General features: G+C 45.5%; 1 protein-coding gene across 5 annotated transcripts in view; it reads left to right on the top strand.

Moving 5' to 3' along the window:
• pam (peptidylglycine alpha-amidating monooxygenase) overlaps positions 1–15,606 on the top strand; it is a 112,770-nt gene that overhangs the window by 24,288 nt on the left and 72,876 nt on the right. For all 5 annotated transcript variants that reach the window (XM_061293148.1, XM_061293149.1, XM_061293145.1 and 2 more), the window contains 2 exons: positions 12,392–12,440; positions 13,700–13,767. In XM_061293148.1, coding sequence (XP_061149132.1) covers positions 12,392–12,440; positions 13,700–13,767 — 117 coding nt within the window. The remainder of the gene's footprint in view (positions 1–12,391; positions 12,441–13,699; positions 13,768–15,606) is intronic.

Genomic DNA, 15,606 nt, shown 5'->3' with positions numbered 1-15,606 from the left:
ACCAAAGGAACAAGGCAAAGTGTTGTGAAATAAAATATTACCTGTAATACGCATTTTGTTATTTGCTGATTGAAACTGCTAATTAAACTGTGAATTGAAACTAATAGGTGGAGAACTGAACTCTCGCTCTTTATATAGCTGACGTGTCTTGCGCAACCGTTCTGCGCATCTGTAATGGCGGCCTCCATATGACGTCCGGTCCGCGATGGAGATTAAAAAACAAACAATATTTGACAATAACACACCATCGAGGATTGCACCATCGCATCAAACGATGTGTCGTCAATTATGAATTCTACTAAGTGTGTTGGGCAGGATGGCTGAATGCGATGCGCGATTGACAACAAACAAGAAGAAAGGTGAGTTTTATTTCGGGGGAGATTTGTCATGTCTCGTCCCCAGTTTTGCTATGTGTCTAGGTTGCCATAGTTTCTGTTCGCGTCGCCCCTCTCTTCCTGTGTCACCTCAATCGATGTAACGTGTTTTGTATTTAAGTCCTGTCTGCCCCTCGCTCACCGTTGGATCATTGCATGTGTTACTGTCATTCTGTTCCTGTCTTTGGTAATGTCACCCTGTCTTTTTGTTCCACGACTTTGTCGGTCAGTCCTGTTGTTGGTTTTGTTGTACGTTGACTTTCTTTAAAAAAAAAAAAAATTAAAAAAAAAAAAATTAAAATTTCTTTTTTGTACCCATGTATAATACGCACCCCAGATTTTAGTACAATAAATTAGTTAAATATTGCGCACTATACACGGAAAAAAACGGTATATATATATATATATATATATATATATATATGTAATCTGAACTGCAACTGCAGCGCGGCGCATACGCGGCGGTGTTTTACATTAAGGACAAATCACGGATTGAATGACTTGAAGTGACAGAGATTGTTTGATAAAAATGTTGTTTATAATCATATGAGCCTGTGGAATATTTTGAAGTGCAACCGCCGTCAGCAACGCGCACCCGGCCGGAGCCGCACATTGTTGACATAAAGTCAAAGTCTGCTTTATTGTCAACGTCTTCACATGCCGAGACACACAAAGAGATCGAAATTACGTTTTCTCTATCCCACGGTGACAAGACATATTACACGATAGACATACAAGTAAACGACGCAATATAAAAAACAAGAAGGCACAAACAATAAATAATAAGAGTAATAATAAATACCGTTTTTTTTTGTGTATAATGCGCGAAATTTAACTAATTTATTGTCCTAAAATCTGGGGTGCGCATTATACATGGGTACAATTTTTTTTTAATTTTTAATTTTTTTTATTTTATTTTATTCTTTTCATTTTTTTTAAGAAAATCATGGTACAACAAAACCAACAGCAGGACTCACCGACAAAGACGTGGAACAAAAAGACAGGGTGACATTACCAAAGACAGGAACAGAAACCAAACAGACTTCATGACAGTAACACATGCAATGATCCGACGGTGAGCGAGGGGCAGACAGGACTTAAATACAAAACACGTTACATTGATTGAGGTGACACAGGAAGGGAGGGGCGACGCGAACAGAAACTATGGCAACCTTGACACATAGCAAAACTGGGGACGAGACATGACAAATCTCCCTCGAAATAAAACTTGAAATCACCTTTCTTCTTGTTTGTTGTCAATCGCGCATCGCATTCAGCCATCCTGCCCAACACACTTAGTCAGTAAAATTCATAATTGACGACACATCGTTTGATGCGATGGTGCAATCCTTGATGGTGTGTTATTGTCAAATATTGTTTGTTTTTTAATCTCCATCGCGGACCGGACGTCATACGGAGGCAGTATGACTGCGCATGCGCACTATGGATCCGAAGACATGTCAGCTATATAAAGAGCGAGAGTTGTTTTCTTCCTATTAGTTTCAATTCACAGTTTAATTAGCAGTTTCAATCAGCAAATAACAAAATGCGTATTACAGGTAATATTTTATTTCACAACACTTTGCCTTGTTCCTTTCGTCTCTGCTGTTCACTTCAAACATGCTCCATATGACCGCAATGCTCTCGTATCAGACGCTTACTCGATCACCTGCTCGTTTGCTGTCACACTGTACTCTACACAAATCCGAAACATTTGTTGCGGCTCCGAGTCACGACGAGGGGCAAGTTTTGGTTTCCAAGGGTGTTTTTATTCCTCTTCAACGTCTCTCCCATACAGAGCCGCCTTTTTCACGTCCGCACGCCTTTTTCACATGTCCGCAACTGATCGCGGTGGTGCCTTTACGGGCAGTCGGAGAAATCAACGCCAAAAAAAATAATTCTATCCAGCCTAGTTAAGACCATACTAAAGACTATAAAAATGGGACCCATTGCCTCCCTGCGTGTGTGACGATCATTGGGACTAAAAAAATAAAAAATAAAAAATAATTCATAAAAATTGGGTGCGTAATATACATGGGTACAGGCTTTTTTCCAGCATCAACATGCCATTTTTAGGGTGCGTATTATACAGTGTGCATACAGACAGTAAAAGTACAGGACGCTACGCAGAACGGGGAAGCGAGTTCAGGATCCTGACAGCCTGGAGTATGAAGCTGTTTGAGAGTCTGGTGGTGCGGGAGCGCAGGCTTCTGTACCTCTTCCCAGAGGGCAGAAGCTCGAACAAAGAGTGAGCGGGGTGACTCACATCACTCACAATCGTGGTCGCCTTGCGGGTGAGATGGGAGGTGTAAATGTACTTCGAGGAGGGGAGCGAAGCACCAATAATCTTACCAGCCGTGTTCACTATGCGCTGCAGGGCCTTCAAGTTGTAGTCAGTGCACCCGCCACCCCAAACAGCAATACAGCTGGAGAGGACGCTCTCAATGGTGCCGCGGTAAAATGTAGTCATGACGGCCGGAGGAGCGCTCGCTCGCCTGAGTTTCCGCAGGAAGTACAGGCGGCGCTGGGCTTTCTTTGTCAGTGATGCGGTGTTGGTGGACCAGGAGTGATCCTCACTGATGTGCACCCCCAGGAACTTGGCGCTGCTCACTCTCTCCACCACAGCACCGTCGATGGCCAGTGGCAGGTGTTGGGTGTGACCCTTCCGGAAGTCCACAACAATCTCCTTGGTCTTGTCGACGTTCAGCAGGAGGTTGTTGTCCCTGCACCACGTGGTCAGAAGGTCAACCTCCAGCCTGTATTGAGTCTCGTCTCCCTTGGTGATGAGACCCACCAGAGTCGTGTCGTCAGCAAACTTCACTATACGGTTGTCGCTGTAGGTTGCAGTGCAGTCATGCGTCAGGAGGGTGAAGAGCAGCGGACTGAGCACGCAGCCTTGGGGGGCCCCCGTGCTCAGCTTGATGCTGGCGGAGATTTTGTCGCCAACACGTACTACCTGTGGCCTCTGACAGAGGAAGTCCAGTAGCCAGTTGCAGAGGTAGGTACTGAGGCCCAGCGTGTCAAGTTTGCTGATGAGGCGTTGTGGCACAATGGTGTTGAAGGCAGAACTGAAGTCCACAAACAGCAATCTCACATACGAGTCCCTTCTCTCCAGGTGGGTGAGGGCCGAGTGGAGGGCAGAGCAGATGGCATCCTCAGAGGACCGTTTGGCTCGGTACGCAAACTGGAAGGGGTCAATGGTGGGGGGGAGAACGGATCGGATGTGCTCCATGACAAGCCGCTCAAAGCACTTCATGATGATGGGCGTAAGTGCCACGGGGCGGTAGTCATTGAAGCAGGACGGAGCAGGTTTCTTCGGCACAGGTACGATGGTGGCAGCTTTGAAACACGACTGGACAATGGCCTGCTACAGGGAAGTGTTAAAGATGTCTGTGAAGACATCCGTCAGCTCACCAGCGCAGTCCTTCAGCGCTCGACCCGGGATGTTGTCGGGGCCCGCCGCCTTACGGATGTTGATAGCGGCCTTCACAGCTCTGCGGCGCGGGCTTGTAATCCGTGATGGTCTGAATGCCCTGCCAAAGGCTCCGTGTGTCCCTGCTGTCCTTGAAGTGGGCGGTAATTTTGCACGAGAACGCCCTCTTTGCATCTTTGATGCCCCGGGACAGGTCAGCCCTCACAGTCCTCAAGCCAGCCTCATCCCCCGCTCAAAAGGCTTTGTCCCTGGCCCTCAGCAGCCTGAAGACAGCCCCCGTCAGCCATGGCTTCCGGTTAGCCCGAGTGACGATGGATTTTGAGTGAGTCACATCATCAATGCACTTCCTGATGTAGAAGGAAACAGAGTCAGTATACTCCTCAATGTCTGACCGATCGTCGTAAGTGGCAGCCCTCCTAAACATGTTCCAGTCAGTAGAGCCAAAGCAGTCACGCAGTGCATCAGAGGCACCCTCAGGCCACACCCGTACCTACTTGCGAACTGACCTGGACGCTCTCACCATTTGTCTGTATGCGGGCAAAAGCATAACAGTGATATGGTCAGAAAGTCCAAGATGGGGGCGGCTTTGAAAGCTCTTTTATGCGAAGAGTAGACCAGGTCCAGGAAGCTGTCGCCGCGCGTAGGAAAATTAACATGCTGGTGAAGCCTCGGAAAAATAAACTTCAGGTTAGCATGATTAAAATCCCCAGCGAAGATGGTGAAACCGTCAGGGTGCGCTGTCTCTTGTTCACTGACAGCCTGGTACAGTTCACTAAGAGCCGCGATCCTGTCGCCTTCGATGTTGGAAGGCGGGATGTAAACCGCGACGAGCAGAATCGCGGTAAATTCCCTTGGCAGGTAAAAAGGACGGCACTTAATGATCACGAACTCTGCCAGTGGCAGACGATCGATGGATTTAATGATTTGGAGTGATCCAGATGGTTTGATAAAATTATTGCTTGTATAATAGTTATTTGATATATACGTAATTTATATATCGTCATATGGGCCGGTGGAATAATTTGAAGTGCAACCGCGGTCAGCGGCGCGGCGCGCATGCGGCATTGTTGACATAAAGGACGATCGATGGATTTAATGATTTGGAGTGACACAGATGGTTTGATAATATTATTCCTTATATAATAGTCATTTTATGTATAATTTATTTATTGTTATGTGGGCCTGTGGAATAATTTGAAGTGCAACCGCCGTCAGTGGCGCGCACCCAGCATTGTTGATATAAAGGACGATCGATGGATTTATTGATTTCGAGTGATACAGATGGTTTGATAAAGGTGTTATTTATGTTATAGTTATTTGGATAACGTCAATGTTACGTCGGGCCCGTTCTCAGCTTTTCGTTTGTGTTTATGTCACGTTAGCATACCGTATCGTTTAGCCTGTTGTTGCTCGTTCATGTCTGTTCTTGGTGTTGGATTTTGTCAAATACATTTTCCCCAAAATGCGACTTATACTCTGGAGCGACATATATTTTCACTTCATTGTGAATTTTATGGCTAATGGGACATATATTCCGAGCGACTTTTAGTCCGAAAAATACGGTATATACAGGACTGTCTCAGAAAACTAGAATAATGTGATAAAGTTCTTTATTTTTTGTAATACAATTAAAAAAACAAAAATGTCATACATTCTGGATTCATTACATCCATCCATCCATCCATCTTCTTCCGCTTCTACCGGTGGGACATGCCCGGAACACTTCCCCAGGGAGGCGTCCAGGAAGCATCCTGATGAGATGCCAGAGCCACCTCATCTGGCTCCTCTCAACGTGGAAGAACAGCGGCTCTACTCCTAGTCTCTCCCGGATGACCGAGCTTCTCACCTTATCTCTAAGGGAGAGCCCGGACACTCTGCAGAGGAAACTCATTTCGGCCGCTTGTATCCTGGATCTCGTTCTTTCGGTCACGACCCATAGCTCGTGACCATAGGTGAGGGTAGGAGCGTAAATCGACCGGTAAATTGAGAGCTTTGCCTTATGGCTCAGCTCCCCTCACTCATGAACAAGACCCCAAGATACTTAAACTCCTCCACTTGGGGCAGGATCTCATCCCCGATCCGGAGAGGGCATTCCACCCTTTTCCGATCGAGGACCATGGACTCGGATTTGGAGGTGCTGACCCTCATCCCGACCGCTTCACACTCGGCTGCGAACCGCTCCAGTGAGAGCTGGAGACCACGGCCTGAAGAAGCCAAAAGCACCACATCGTCTGCAAAAAGCAGAGACGCAACGCTGAGGTCCCCAAACCGGACACCCTCAACGCCTCGGCTGTGCCTAGAAATTCTGTCCATAAAAATTATGAACAGAATCGGTGACAAAGGGCAGCCTTGGCGGAGTCCAACCCTCATTGGGAACGAATCCGACTTACTGCCGGAAATGCGGACCAAACTCTGGCATCGGTGATACAGGGAGCGAACCACCCTTATCAGTTGGCTCGGTACCCCGTACTCCCGAAGCACCCCCCACAGAACCTCCCAAGGGACACGGTCGAACGCCTTCTCCAAGTCCACAAAACACATGTGGACTGGTTGGGCGAACTCCCATGCACCCTCGAGGATCCTGCTGAGGGTGAAGAGCTGGTCCACTGTTCCACGGCCAGGACGAAAGCCACACTGTTCCTCCTGAATCCGAGGTTCGACCTCCCGACGGACCCTCCTCTCCAGCACCCCTGAATAGACCTTACCAGGGAGGCTGAGGAGTGTAATTCCCCTGTAATTGGAACACACCCTCTGGTCCCCCTTCTTAAAGAGGGGAACCACCACCCCAGTCTGCCAATCTAGAGGCACTGTCCCCGATGTCCATGCGATGTTGTAGAGTCGTGTCAGCCATGACAGCCCCACAACATCCAGAGCCCTTAAGAAATCCGGGCGGATCTCATCCACCCCCGGGGCCTTGCCACCGAAGAGTTCTTTAACTACCTCAGTGACTTCGACCCCAGATTGGAGAGTCCGCCTCAGAGTCCCCAGGCCCTGCTTCCACAATGGAAGGCGTGTCGGTGGAATTGAGGAGGTCTTCGAAGTATTCTCCCCACCGACGACACACGACGTCCCGAGTCGAGGTCAGCAGCACGCCATCTCCACTGTAAACAGTGTTGACGTTGCACTGCTTCCCCCTCCTGAGACGCCGGATGGTGGATCAGAATTTCCTCGAAGCCGTCCGGAAGTCATTCTCCATGGCCTCGCCAAACTCCTCCCACGTCCGGGTTTTTGCCTCAGCAACCGCCGAAGCCGCGTTCCACTTGGCCATCCGGTACCTGTCACCTGCCTCCGGAGTCCCGCAGTCCAAAACTGCCCGATAGGACTCAGCTTAACGGCATCCCTTACCGCCGGTGTCCACCAGCGGGTTCGGGGATTGCCGCCACGACAGGCACCAATGACCTTCTGGCCACAGCTCCGGTCGGCCGCCTCAACAATGGAGGCGCGGAACAAGGTCCACTCGGACTCAATGTCCCCCACCTCCCCCGGGACGTGGGAAAAGCTCTGCCGGATGTGGGAGTTGAAGCTCTTCCTGACAGGGGATTCCGCCAGACGTTCCCGGCAGACCCTCACAGAGCGTTTGGGTCTGCCAGGTCGGAACGGCATCTTCCCCCACCATCGGAGCCAACCCACCACCAGGTGGTGATCAGTTGACAGCCCTCTCTTCGACCGAGTGTCCAAAACATGCGGCCGCAAATACGATGACACGACTACAAAGTCGATCATCGAACTGCGGCCTAGGGTGTCCCGGTGCCAAGTGCACACATGGACACCCTTATGTTTGAACATGGTGTTCATTATAGAAAATCCGTGTCGAGCACAGAAGTCCAATAATAGAACACCGCTCGGGTTCAGATCGGGGGGGGGCGTTCCTCCCAATCACGCCCACGTGAGCATTGAAGTCACCCAGTAGAACGATGGAGTCCCCAGAAGGAGCGCTCTCCAGCACTTCCTCCAGGGACTCCAAGAAGGGTGGGTACTCTGAGCTGCCGTTTGGTGCATAGACACAAACAACAGTCAAGACCCGTCCCCCCACCCGAAGGCGGAGGGAGGCTACCCTCTCGTTCACCGGGGTGAACCCCAATGTGCAAGCGCCCAGCCGGGGGGGGCCATAGGTTTACCCACACCTGCTTGACGCCTCTCACCGTGGGCAACTCCAGAGTGGAAGAGAGTCCAGCCCCTCTCGAGAGGGCTTGAACCGGAACCCAAACTGTGCGTGGAGGCAAGTCTGACTATATCTAGTCGGAACCTTTCTGCCTCACACACCAGCTCGGGCTCCTTTCCAGCTAGAGAGGTGACATCCCATGTCCCAAGAGCCAGCTTCTGCAGCCGGGGATCAGACCGCCAAGGTCCCTGCCTTTGGCCGCCGCCCAGCTTGCACTGCACCCGACCCCTTTGGCCCCTCCCACAGGTGGTGAGCCCATGGGAAGGGGGACCCACATTTCCTTTTCGGCCGGGCCCCATGGGCAAAGGCCCGGCCACCAGACGCTCGCCTTCGAGCCCCGCCTCCAGGCCTGGCTCCAGAGGGGGGCCCCGGTGACCCGCGTCCGGGCGAGGGAAATCTGTGTCCATACATCTTTTTCATCATAAGGGGCTTTTTGAGCCGTGCTTTGTCTGGCCCCTCACCTAGGACCCGTTTGCCATGGGTGACCCTACCAGGGGCATGAAGCCCAAGACAACATGGCTCCTAGGATCATAAGGGCACGAGAACCCCTTCACCACGATAAGGTGACGACTCACGGAGGAGGGATTCATTACAGATCAACTGAAATAGTGCAAGCGTTTTATTATTTTAATATTGCTGATTATGGCATACATCTTAAGAAAACTCAAATATCCTATCTCAAAATATTAGAATATCATGAAAAAGTATACTAGTAGGGTATTCAACTAATCACTTGAATGGTCTACCATTTTTTTCCATGTATAATGCGCCCCCATGTATAATACGCACCCTAAAAATGGCATGTCAATGCTGGAAAAAAGCCTGTACCCATGTATAATACGCACCCAAATTTCTAAAACGATCTCCTATAAAATGATTGGGACTGACTAAAGTTCAATCTAACGCATTGGTACTACTTACCTATGTTTCCCTTCCATATCGATCCGTAGATTTACTCGAAACATGAACAGAGCAGCCTATTTTGACATGAAATAGCCTCGCGCGTATAGCAGCTATCGTTATAGCATTAGCCATCCGCAAAAACCCATGACCCTCAGCTCGCAATCTCCCATGAGCCTCAGCAAAGTGTAAACAATCACGTCTCTCAAACGAGCTCCTATAAAATGATCAGAACTGACTTAAGTTCGATCTAACGCATTGGTACTACTTACCTATGTTTCCCTTCCATATCGATCCGTAGATTTACTCGAAACATGAACAGAGCAGCCTATTTTGACATGAAATAGCCTCGCGCGTATAGCAGCTATCGTTATAGCATTAGCCATCCGCAATAACCCATGACCCTCAGCTCGCAATCTCCCATGAGCCTCAGCAAAGTGTAAACAATCGCGTCTCTCAAACGAGCTCCTATAAAATGATCAGGACTGACTAAAGTTCGATCTAACGCATTGGTACTACTTACCTATGTTTCCCTTCCATATCGATCCGCAGATTTACTCGAAACATTAACAGAGCAGCCTATTTTGACATGAAATAGCCTCGCGCGTATAGCAGCTATCGTTATAGCATTAGCCATCCGCAAAAACCCATGACCCTCAGCTCGCAATCTCCCATGAGCCTCAGCAAAGTGTAAACAATCGCGTCTCTCAAACGAGCTCCTATAAAATGATCAGAACTGACTAAAGTTCGATCTAACGCATTGGTACTACTTACCTATGTTTCCCTTCCATATCGATCCGTAGATTTACTCGAAACATTAACGGAGCAGCCTATTTTGAAATGAAATAGCCTCGCGGGTACAACAGCTATTCGGTGATGCCCCCTGACTACAGTTACCGTAATGCTGGGAAGCGATGCGACCTTGTAATTTACTAGTCGTACTAAAACGTACTAAAACATTTTGGCAGAGCACTGTGTACAACCAGTATGGATCAACAAATTCATCACTTGATCCATATATAAGGCGCACCGGACTATAAGGCGCACTGTTGACTTTTGATAAAAATTTAGGTTTTTAGGTGCGCCTTATAGGGCGGAAAATACGGTAGTTAAATTTTGCGCATTATACATGGAAATAAACGGTAATTAACTCGAAACACTTGCAAGGGTTTCCTGAGCCTTGAAAAACACAGCTTGGTTCAGTAAACTAAATGACAAGTATGGGGAAGACTGCTGATCTTACTGCTGTCCAGAGGACCATCATTGACCCCCTCCATCAGGAGGGTAAGACACAAAAAGAAATTTCTCAAACAGCAAGCTGTTCACAGAGTGCAGTTTCAAAGCACATCTATAAAAAGTCTATTGGAAGGGGGAAATGTGGCAGGAAACGCTGCACAACCAAGAGAGATGACCGCAGCTTGTGAAGAAGAGTCGCTTCCAGAATTTGGGGGAGCTTCAAAGACAGTGGACTGAAGCTGGAGTCCAGGTATCAAAAGCCACTGTTCACAGACGTGTCCGGGAAATGGCCTACAATAGCCGTATTCCCATGGTCAAGCCACTTATGAACTCAAGGCAATGGAAGAAGCGTCTGACTTGGGCTATGGAAAAAAAGCACTGGACAGTTACAAAGTGGTCCAAAGTCCTCTTTTCAGACGAAAGCAAGTTTTGTATTTCATTTGGAAGTCAAAGCGCTAGAGTCTGGAGAAAGGCTGGAGGGGAGCAAAATCCAAGTTGCTTGAAATCCTGTGTGAAGTTCCCACAGTCAGCGATGGTTTGGGGAACCATTTCAGCTGCTGGTGTTGGTCCACTGTGTTTCATCAAGTCCAGAGTAAATGCAGATTTTAGAGCACTACATGCTTCCGACTGCTGAAAAGCTCTATGGAGATGATTTCATTTTCCAGCATGATCTGGCACCTCCCCACAGTGCCAAAACCATCAGTAAATGGTGTACTTCCCCTGACCTGAACCCCATTAGAGAATTTGTGGGGTATTGTGAAGAAGAATCTGAAAGACACCAGACCCAACAATGTAAATCAGCTAAAGACCGCTATTGAAGCATCCTGGGCATCCATAACACCTCAGCAATGCCACAGGCTGATTGCCTCCATGCCATGCCACATTGGTTGCAATCATCCATGCAAAAGGATTCCCAACCAAGTACTGAGTACATTAATGGACATTTTCAAATGTTTGATTTAGTTTTTCTGTTTTAAATCTTTTATGTTTACTTGGTCTGAGAAAATATTCTATTTTTTTGAGATAGGATTTTTGAGTTTTCTTAAGCTGTAAACCATAATCACCAATATTAAAATAATAAAAGGCCTGCAATATAATGAATCCAGAATGTATGACATTTTTGTTTTTTTCATTGCATTACAGAAAATAAAGAACTAAAGAATTTTCTGAGACAGTCCTACATATATATATATACAAAGAAAAAAGTTAAACTGCGATAAACGAACCGCGATGTAGCAAGGGATTACTGTAATTTGAATTTCAAGTGGCGTCAGCGGCGCGGCGGTTGTTTACAAAAAGGACAAAGATTGATCACGGGATGACGAAGATGACGAAGGGCCCCACGTACTACTGGCATCATTAGCGGCTTTGTTTGTAAGTGACACGAAGGACGAAGAGTTTGAAGGATTTAATGATGATGATGATTGGTGCAGCCATTTCTGGGGACTCGCGGTAAAAGTTTTTCTTCGCTTGATTTCATTTGTGTGGCGGGCTCCATCTAGTGTTGAAACTGAGAAGTGCAACAGAGTTGAGCTCAATATTGTTTGTTTTTTAATCTCCATCGCAGACCGGATATCATACGGAGGCAGTATCACTGCGCATGTGCACTATGGATCCGATGCGCAGAACGGATGCGCAAGACACGTCAGCTATTTAAAGAGCGAGAGTTCAGTTCTCTACCTATTAGTTTCAATTCACAGTTTAATTAGCAAATAACAAAATGCGTATTACAGGTAATATTTTATTTCACAACACTTTGCCTTGTTCCTTTCTTCTCTGCTATTCACTTCAAACACGCTCCATACGAACATGCTCTCGTATCAGACGCTTGCTCGATCACCTGCTCGTTTGCTGTCGCAATGTACCCTGCACAAATCCGAAACATTTCTTCGCTATCGAGTTTGCTAGCACATGCGCATTGATACTGACCGGCAGAATAACATCCGGTTGTTCCCGAAGATGATCTTTTTTCTGAAATAATTTTACGTTTACGGACTTAAGTAAGAGTCAAAATTTGGGTGCGTATTATACATGGGTACAGGCTTTTTTCCAGCATTGACATGCCATTTTTAGGGTGCGTATTATGCACTGGGGCGTATTTTACATGGAAAATTACGGTGTATTGTAACATTCTAGTCTTGGTTATTCGTATTAGTACAAAGTAAAATAAAAACCTAAAAAAACACCATTTATTATATTTATAACTCATTTTGTATTGTATTTCTGCTGTATTATTTGCTTTTTCAATTAATCTTTTTCAATAATTGTTTTTTTTTCCTTCTACAGATCATCACAAAGATTGCTCAGGTGTCACTCTAAGAATAACATCCACCCCGTGCGTATTGGATTTGTTTATTTTTATTTTTTTACAAACTACATTGTAAACTATGCTACGTTCAATAATAATGGTTTGCTAAAAGAGTTCACGTTGCCATTTCCAGCAAGAAAGTTAGATTTTTTTCTATCATTAATTTCATTTGACAATATTATTTTTCTTGTTCACTTAATACATTTGAAAATGTGTTATGCCATTTGCTTAATGCCTGATGTTATTTTCATTTGATAGTAAGTGGTGAAATTCGTTTTTAAATGTACATGAAAAATAATGAAATTGTCACTAAAATATTACCTATATATTGGTGAAAATTGCTAAATACATGCACTATACCTTTAAGTACGGTAAAGTGGAACCTTGATGTAATAAATGGGAGAGTAGCTTAAAAACATCCAGCATACTACAGTTAGCTTTTTTTTCAAAGTTTCAACCGGACTGACCTCGTTGGTGCTTGGAAGGGGTGATGATTGGTGTGCAGCTAGTCACTTTAATGAGTCATGAGGTTGGCCTGCGACCCTTGTTATCACAGTTATGATTGGATGCCAAAGAGAAGAGCTTGACAAAATCAACTGTGCTGCAACAAAATCAATAAAGCATGTTTAAAAGATAGTACACAACGCATTAGCAAGAGTAAGCAATAGCTATAGATATGAAAAGGTAGATTGGACCCTCTTGAGCTATGTGTCTATTATGGTCGTGTTAAATTGATCTTAAGCTGAGGAGACATTCTCTCAAACGGCTTTCATCTTTTGTCATGTGAGAGGCCTGAGAGAGAGGCTAGCCACAGAGGTTTCATAATTCATAACAATAAATAACCATTTAAAGCTCATTAGTTGGCTAATTTACTATTCACACTCACTTAAGGGCACCCATTTTTCCAGGTTAACATTCACATTCGGTCTGAGCGTAGCGTTTCCATTTCCATCATTTTTCAGTGAAATGGGCGTCCGTCAGTGACAGCATGAGAGGTTGGTCAGCACTTGACGCGGATAGGGATGATTGATGACATTTCTGTCCGTCCTTTTTGGAACTTTCTCGTCTCTCGTCCGCATAATGGGCGTTCTTCAGTGACAGACGAAGGGACCATTTGGTCACCTGTGTCTTCATTAAACTTGTATAAATGTAACATTTATTATGTGACTCATTCATCACTCACACTCTGAGACAATGAGAGAGAAATGGCTTGTGGGGGGAAATGTATAAATATTTTATCAGATTACTTCTTGTAACCTCTGATTCAATTGTTATTTTGTTTGCAGGCAGCCGTTTATTGCTGGTATATACCTGCTCATGTCCATGGACACTGTTATCCAGCCAGGAAAAAGAGGTAAACTATTTTGATTTCCACTACATGTGGTAGTGCTTGGGAAAGTTAATAAATTCCAATTTTCTGCATCATATTTTGCAAAACAAAGCAATGGGTTTTGCCAGTCCAATGGTCCGGTATGTACATACTACGTGCTTCTGTGATACACAATGTACTGTAGAAAGTTGGCATAGAAAAGATTCCAGAGAATATTCTCATCCATCCAGTAATTTCATTTCAGGGCATTGAATTGACTGGACTGGTTGTCTTAGAATTTTGCCATCCCAGCAGGCTTGATCAGTTCATGCATCACCTAAAGACTCTTGTTGACTAGTCCTTGGGGCATCATAACAATTGTCACTTTGCATTCCAAAATATAATACCCTTTGTAGTTGGGAGCCTAGTCCCAATTTGGATATTACCGTTTTTTTCCGTGTATAGTGCGCAATATTTTACTAATTTATTGTCCTAAAATCTGGGGTGCGTATTATACATGGGTACAAAAAAAAAATTTAAATTTTTTTTTTAAATTTTTTTTTTTTTTTTTTTTTTAAAGAAAGTCATGGTACAACAAAACCAACAACAGGACTGACCGACAAAGTCGTGGAACAAAAAGACAGGGTGACATTACCAAAGACAGGAACAGAATGACAGTAACACATGCAATGATCCAACGGTGAGCGAGGGGCAGACAGGACTTAAATACAAAACACGTTACATCGATTGAGGTGACACAGGAAGAGCGGGGTGACACGAACAGAAACTATGGCAACCTAGACACATAGCAAAACTGGGGACGAGACATGACAAATCTCCCTCGAAATAAAACTCACCTTTCTTCTTGTTTGTTGTCAATCGCGCATCGCATTCACCCATCCTGCCCAACACACTTAGTAAAATTCATAATTGACGACACATCGTTTGATGCGATGGTGCAATCCTCGATGGTGTGTTATTGTCAAATATTGTTTGTTTTTTAATCTCCATCGCGGACCGGACGTCATACGGAGGCCGCCATTACAGATGCGCAGAACGGTTGCGCAAGACACGTCAGCTATATAAAGAGCGAGAGTTCAGTTCTCCACCTATTAGTTTCAATTCACAGTTTAATTAGCAGTTTCAATCAGCAAATAACAAAATGCGTATTACAGGTAATATTTTATTTCACAACACTTTGCCTTGTTCCTTTCGTCTCTGCTGTTCACTTCAAACACGCTCCATACGACCGCAATGCTCTTGTATCAGACGCTCGCTCGATCACCTGCTAGTTTGCCGTCTGTCACAATGTACCCTACACAAATCCGAAACATTTGTTGCGGCTCCGAGTCACGACGAGGGCGAAGTTTTGGTTTCCAAGGGTGTTTTTATTCCTCTTCAACGTCTCTCCCATACAGAGCCGCCTCTTTCCCGTGCGCGCATGGAGCGCGGTGGTGCGTTTAGGGGCAGTCGGAGAAATCAACGCCAACAAAAAAAATGACATCCAGCCTAGTTAAGACCATACCAAAGACTATAAAAATGGGACCCATTGCCTCCCTGCGTGTGTGACGATCTTTGGGACTTAAAAAAAATAAATAAATAAATAAAAATAATTAAAAAATTTTTTTAAAAGAATTCATAAAAATTGGGTGCGTATTATACATGGGTACAAGCTTTTTTCCAGCATCAGCATGCCATTTTTAGGGTGCGTACTATACACGTACTAAGAATGTAAAGAAATCAAACTATGATTATTATATTTCCATGAAAGGGTAGTTGAGTATAAATACTTTACTGATCCCCAGGGGGAAATTCACTTGCCAGCAGTTGAATACATAAATAAACAGATAGACAATATAACATTGGACACAACAAAAACGATAT

The sequence above is a fragment of the Syngnathus typhle genome, linkage group LG12 (assembly GCF_033458585.1).
Source record: "Syngnathus typhle isolate RoL2023-S1 ecotype Sweden linkage group LG12, RoL_Styp_1.0, whole genome shotgun sequence".
NCBI lineage: Eukaryota > Metazoa > Chordata > Actinopteri > Syngnathiformes > Syngnathidae > Syngnathus > Syngnathus typhle.
Note: the sequence above shows the minus strand (reverse complement) of the source record. Positions and strands in the feature narration are given on the sequence as shown.